At 62.8% G+C, this 6,583-nt stretch overlaps 1 protein-coding gene across 2 annotated transcripts; it reads right to left on the bottom strand.

Annotated features, from left to right (window-relative positions):
• Nucleotides 1-217: 217 nt before the first annotated feature.
• TESC (tescalcin) lies at nt 218-6,118 on the bottom strand. Of its 2 annotated transcripts, none has more exons than XM_033076129.2 (8): nt 6,007-6,118; nt 2,578-2,647; nt 1,667-1,747; nt 1,334-1,395; nt 1,187-1,248; nt 1,011-1,118; nt 575-622; nt 218-370 (listed from the first exon to the last, which is right to left on the bottom strand). In XM_033076129.2, exons 1-8 carry the CDS (start codon nt 6,062-6,064, stop codon nt 293-295), a joined length of 567 nt encoding a protein of 188 aa, XP_032932020.1. In that variant the 5' UTR covers nt 6,065-6,118; the 3' UTR covers nt 218-292. The 2 variants fall into 2 exon arrangements, with proteins under 2 accessions (XP_032932020.1, XP_032932019.1); XM_033076128.1 differs by having other exon boundaries at nt 1,334-1,473; nt 6,007-6,115.
• Nucleotides 6,119-6,583: the final 465 nt, after the last annotated feature.

Consider the following 6,583-nt stretch of genomic DNA (forward strand, 5'->3'; position numbering starts at 1 on the left):
GGGATGGGTGGATGGATGGATGGATGGATGGATGGATGGATGGATGGATGGATGGATGGATGGATGGATGGAGTATTTTTCAGTGAGGACTAAAAAGAGAAATATCTTTTATTACAGATAAAAGCCTCTGATGCTTCTAGAGAGCAGAGGGCAGCCCCAGCGTGGAACGGGCACACGGGTGGGGCAGAGCCATGGAGCTGGGAGCCAGGTGCCAGGACACAGAGCTGCTGCTGGGTCCTCTTCCTCCTCCTCCCCCTCCTCTTGCTCCTCCTCCTCGTCCTGCTGCCCCTCCTCAGTAGCAGTGAGCGATGGTGTCCACGTTGAGGAAGCGGACGTGCATCTTGGTCTCGATGTCGATGCCCTGCCACATCTGCCAGGGGACGGGGCTGAGCGGGGCCAGGGGCCACACCCCGGGTCCCTGTGCCCTCCTGGGTCCCTGTCCCCACCTTGGGTCCCTGTGCCCTCCCAGGTCCCTGTGCCCTCCCGGGTCCCTGTGCCCACCCAGGTCACTCCTCCTGGGGACACGAGCAGAGCTGGCACTGACAGAGCTGGCACTGACAGAGCTGTCACTGACCTTCAGGAAATCCTCGAAGGTGATGCCCTCGTACACCTGGTCCGGGCCCTGTGGGGGTGAGAGAGGAATCGCTGCAGCTGCCCCAATGCAATGGGGAAGGGGTGGCACAGGGATGTCCCCTGGGCTGAGGGACACGTCTCCCATGGGTTCCCAGGGCTGGCCCTGCCCTGGACCCCATGGCCAGCCCCACATTGGTTCCCAAATCCCCTTGGCTGCAGCCTTTTCCATAGGGATGGGGGGTCATGGGATGCTGTTTGCTGATACCCCTGGGCTCTTCCCATGAGATAACATCACCCTGGAAGCTGCTGCCTGCAAAACATCTCCAGCCGAAGCAGCTCTGGGACAGGGAGATCCCTGGGAATCAGGGACACCTCCCAGCCCCAGAGTGCCCCAGCAGAGCAGGGCAGAGCAGGGAGCTCCCAGCTCAGGCTCCCACCATTTGTCCCACACAGATGCTGGCTGCCTCCATCATGGCCCCGTCGGCGATGGAGCGAGCCGACTCCTTCTCCAGGTGGGGGTTCCCTGACAGCAGCTCCTCCACCACCTGCAAGGCAGAGGGTCAGCAGCAGCCCTGGCACTTCGGGGGGCAGGGCAGCAGGGAGCCCACGTTACATTTCTGTACTCCTGCAGCGTGATCTTCCCGTCGTGGTCCGAGTCGTACATGTGGAACAGGACTGGCAGGGACAGGAGGAGAGGGCAGGGTCAGGGCAGCCCCTTCCCAGCCCCCCAAAGCCCAGGGAGGTGCTGGCAAAGCCTCACATTTCAGCTTCTCCTTCCGGAAGCGGTCGAGCTGCTCCTCGTCCATGTTCATCTCGATGGGTCTGAAGTAGGACATGATGGTCAGGAAATCCTCGAAGTTGATCTCATCCGCCAGCCCGTCCGACTCCTGCCGCAGGTTCCTGGGGGTTCCGGAGCCCAGGGTGATGGGGAGCCCCGGGCCAGGCCCATCACACCCCCAGCAAAGCTCTGTCCCTAAGATTTGGCTGGAATGTCCCATTTCCCACCCCAGCCCTTAGGGAGAAGGGCCCTGCCCAGCCCCATCCCATTTGCAGAGGATAAATCATCCCTCCCCGGGGGCTGGGGCGTTCTCACCGCTTGTCAAAAAAGGCGTGGACGATTTTCCCCCGGATTGGGTTGAACTCCAGGTCGGGAATGCTGTCAAAGTTCTCCTTTCTGCGAAGGGGACAGGGACAGAGTGAGGAGATGGAGAGGAGGGAGAAGCTCTGACAGCCCCTGATAGACCCAACCCCTTCCTTCCAGAGCAACCATGGAAGAATAGAGAGTTTGGATAAAAACCCTTTTTTGCTTCTGTTCAGACTGAGAGCAAGTTTGTGCTCAGGGATTTTCACGGGTCTTTGGGAAGCTCTTGGGATGATGCCAGATTTTAGAGTTTTCCCAGGAAAAAAGCCTCAAACAGGGCTCAACAAGGCACAGCAAGGAGATCCTGCTGTCCACCCTCCCCTCAGCTTCATTCTGAGCCCATGCTGGGCATTTTTGCTCTCCATGATTTATAAAGCAAACAAACCAAGAAATAACCCCTGAAAGGAGAGGAGCAGCTGGAGCTTGGAGCTCTCCCAAGGTGCACAATTCCCTGCACAGGCACCAAGAACAGGGACAAGAACAACTGCAACCCTCCCTGGAGGGATCCCCAAAACTGAGATTAAAGCTGGGGGTGATGAGAAGTTTGTCAGGAGTGCCCCTGCTCCATTGCCATTGTGTGTTTTTCCTTGGAATATTTGCAAGGCCATGCTGCAGGAGCAGGGCTGGGGGTGGCTGGGAAGGACACTCAGAATTCCAGCCCTGGATTGGCACCCCAGGGCAGCCCAGGGAAGGGGAAATGCTGGTGGTCCTGGTATTGGGACTGGAATGTGGTCCTGGCATTGGGACTGGAATTGCAATGGGATGGGAATTGGCTTGGGGCAGGGATTGCCCTGGGGCTGGAATCCTCATGGGGCTGGAATTGCAATGGGGCTGGAATTGCAGTGGGACTGGAATTTCTGTACCTGATGGTCAGCTGGTCCTGGCTCAGCTGCTTGAAGCGCCGGTGCAGGTGCTCGATCTGTTCTGAGGTGACTGCCAGGGAAAGGAAAGAGGTGACAGGGGCTGGGACCCTTGGGACACCCATCTGTGCCTGCCCCACACCCCAGCAGTGGGGCAGGGCCCTGGGCACTCCTGGGCACAGCTGTGCCACCCCCATTCCCTGTGGGTCCAGCTGTGTCCCTGTGCTCTGTGTTGGCTGCCAAGGGCTGGTTTATCCCCTGTTCCTCCTGCAGGAAATCCCCTGGCCCAGCATGGCATGGAATGGCCCAGGTCAGGATTCTTGGTGCCAGGCCACTGGAACAGGCTTGGCAGCTCTTTTGGGGTTGTTGGCACCGTGGGCAGAGCTGTGCCCAGGGAGTTCCTCTCCCCTGCCCCAGGAGGAGCCAGGAGCTCCTCCATGCCCACAGCCATGGCTGCTGCAGGGAATAACCCAGGAATCAGAAATCCTGACAGCAGCGACCTTCCCCTTGCCAGGAAGAGGAAAGGACACAGAGGGGGCACAGCAGCACCCCAAAATCAATGCCTGGCTTTGAAATTGGTGCCACTGCTCAGGGTGAACCCCAAACCATTGGGGTGGGGGGAATGGGGACCCCACAACTGCTGGGAGGCTCAGCAGCACCTCCCCCATGCCCTGATCCCCCAGCACAGGTGAGTTCATCTTCCCCACTGTTCTCCAGGGGCTGTAACCAAGCTCCAACCCCCCAGAGCCTGACTCTGGTGTAAATATTGCCAAAGACCATTCCCAGGAGCCAGGGGAGGGCTTTGGAACTGTGTCTCTGAGCTGGGTCAATTTGGGCACCAGCTGGACCCACAGGATCTTGCAGCCCTGGCTAGGGCTGGGCATGGGGCAGGGCTGCCCCAGCTGCTGGAAATCAGCCACTCCTGGAATCATGGAGAGACACAAAACCACATTAAAGCATCGCTGAGGGGGTGCAAAGGGTTAATTGCACAAGACAGCAGGGTCAGAGCTGGGCTGAGCTGCCTCCCTCATCCCTTCTATGATGTTTAAATAATGTCCTTTGCTTTCCCAACTGCTGCTCCACAGCCTGGAAATAGCTGCACTGTATTGATCAGAGAGCCTTCACAGCCCACTGTTAACAGCCTGGAGACCCATCTGGGCTGGGGCTGGGGCCCTGTGCCTGCCTGGATCTCACCAGGATGGGCTTCAAACCCCCTTTATTCACCCCTGACCCCACTGGCTCCCAGCTGATGCAGCCCAGGCCCCACTGATCCATCCATGGGATGTTTTGTCCCCTAATCCCTCCTGGCTGCTGCTCTGCCACTGCCCACACACACCCATGGAAACTTTCCCTGGACTTTGCTTTCCAGTTTTGGTCATGGAGAGGTGACCTTTCACTCCCTGCCTTGACGACATCGCCGTCACCATGGGAGCAGCTGGGCCACCAAGCCTTCAGCATCTGGGACTGGGGTGCACAGCACAAAGCTTTGATCTCTCAGAAAAATGTCCCAGGCACCAAGAGGACACAGAACTGGGGTCAGTGGCTGGATGCTCATGGTTGGGCCAGCCCTGAAAGGCTGGATGAGGCTTTTCCTCCCTCTTTCCCCAGTCCAGGTCTTCTCTCAGGGCAGTATCACTCTGACCTGTAAAGGTGGCAGTGCTTGGCTGCTTTCAGAAAAAAAAAAAAGGGAAAATCTGCAGAAAAGGCAGAAAAAGGCTGGCTCAAGGGCAGCAGAGGCTGCTTGTATCCCTGAGAAGCATCCTGATGCTGCAGGCCCGTGTCCAAGCACAGCAGCCTCCCCTAACAGGGAAAAAACGGGATTTAAACCAAAGGGAGCTGGGATTGCTGTTGCCAGCCTTGTGTGGTCTGTGCTGCACGAGCAAAGGGCATCCCCAGGAAAGGGGCACTGGAGGGGCTCAGCCCTGCCTGTGGGACCAGCCTGGCTGCAGGGAATGGTCACAGCATCCCGGGAACAGCCACCTCACCCAGACAGACACTGCTGCAGCTTTGGGATGGAGCACATGGAGAGAGGGAGGGAGAGAAGAGAATCGGCCCCAAGCAGCTCCTCAGGGTGCCCCTCGGGGGGGAAGAAGGCAAAGGAACAAGCCATGGGCACCTCCAGGTGGTTCTGCCCTGTCCCTGCTCCTCCCACGGGACCAAGGGCGGCTGCAGTGCCCCGCTGAGCTCGGACCGCAGCAGCGAGGCTGCAAATCCCCTGAACTGCCGGGGATTTTGGCAGCAGCCACAGCACAGCGGGAGCTCTGTGAATGCCACGGGGAGCACAGGACGTGCACCCCAGCTATGGCCTGGAGTTCTGGGCTCCCCCTGCTCTCCCTCCTCTGGTTTCCAGGAGATTTTTGGGTGTTGCCCTTGCAAACCGTTCCCTGGGGTTGATTCTCGGGGCACCGGGGCAGAGCCTCCCACAGGCAGGTGCCGCCTGTGCCGGGGATGCTGCTGCAGGGTCCCCGGGCCAGGGGGTTCCCCAAAATCCTCCTCCCACCCCGGGCTGCCAGGCTGGCACCCCGCGGGCTCCCCAAGCTCCTGAGTCAGCCCCGGGGTGCTCAGGGGGGTGCGGGGGCTCAGCCCTCCCTGGGGGAGGAGGAGAGGAGAGAAGGTGGGAGGAGATGAAGGGAGATGTGACCCCAGAAGCAGCAGCAGCACTGGGGCAGTCACTGGACCCCCTCGGTCCCCACAGACCCTCCGGCCCTGGGCAGAGCTGCCCCTCAGCCTCCGCTCCATGGCAGCGGCTCCGCACGGCCGGAGCTGGAGGATCCCGGCGGGAGCGCCCCGATCCCGCGCCCGGAGCTCCTGGAGCGGGGACACTTCCCAGGACGGACACGAGCACCCTGAGGGAGCCCTGGGCCGTGTCCCTGCTCCTTTCCCTGCCGGTCCCTCCATCCCAAAGCACCGCGCCCCGGAGCAGTGCGGGGGTGTCACGGCGCGGTGGCTCCGGGCGGAGCAGCCATGCGGGGACAATTCCCTGCACGGTGGCGCGGGTGGGCAGAGCCCGGCTGGGATCGCACGTGTGGCCGCTCGACGCCCTGGCTGGTGGCATTGTGGCACCGGGGACACGGCTGCACGCCCAGGGTGACATGCTGGCCCCCTCTGGTGACAGTCCTACCCCGTCGTGCTCTCCCCCATCCCAGGTGACGCCTCCGCACCCTCCCCGAGTGACATTTCCCGCATCCCCCCCGCGGGTGACACCACACGTCCTGCGTCCCCCTCCCCTGCTCAGCGTCACCTCCTGCAGCCCCCCGGCCACCCAGGTGACATTTCCTGTACGGCCCCCCCTCCCCAGGTGACATCTCCTGCACCCCCCCGCGGGTGACACGTCCCCTGCGGGGCCGGATCCCCGGGGCTCCGGGCTGGGCTGGGCTGGGCGGTGGCAGCGGCAGCGCCCGGCCGAGGTGCCCGCGGGTCCCCGGTACTCACAGCCCGTCCTGTCCGCCAGCTCCCGCATCTCGGCGGGCACGGAGTGCGCGGAGCCCATCCCGGGCCGTGCCGGGAGCGCCGCCGCGGGCGCTGCACCGGAGCCGCCGCCGCTTTTAAGGGCGGGCACGGCGGGAGGCGGCGGCGGCGGCGCGGCCCCGGGTCCCTGCGCGCCCCCGCCCAGAGCCAGCGCAGGGCCCGCGGGGGTGGCACCTCCGGGAGCGGGGACAGCCCCGAGAGCGGCGGGTGGCACCTCCGGGAGCGGGTACGGCCCCGAGAGCGGCCGGTGGCACCTCCGGGAGCGGGGACGGCCCGAGAGCGGCCGGTGGCACCGGCAGCCCCCGGTTGTGCTCCCCGCTCGCGGCTCTGGAGCACCCCCCGTGTGTCCCAGTGCGGGAACGGGACCGGGGTCTCGCCCTGGATACCCTGCAGCAGCTCCCACCGGACCCCCGAGGCTGCCCCAGCCCTGGCACTGCCCGGGCTGTCCCAGCCCTGGCACTGCCCGGGCTGTCCCCCCCTCCGTGGGGAGAGACCAAGGAGAGGCACAGAGGTGACCCAGGACCCCCAAAACGGAGGAGGC

Source organism: Catharus ustulatus, chromosome 18, assembly GCF_009819885.2.
Source record: "Catharus ustulatus isolate bCatUst1 chromosome 18, bCatUst1.pri.v2, whole genome shotgun sequence".
NCBI classification, from domain to species: Eukaryota; Metazoa; Chordata; class Aves; order Passeriformes; family Turdidae; genus Catharus; species Catharus ustulatus.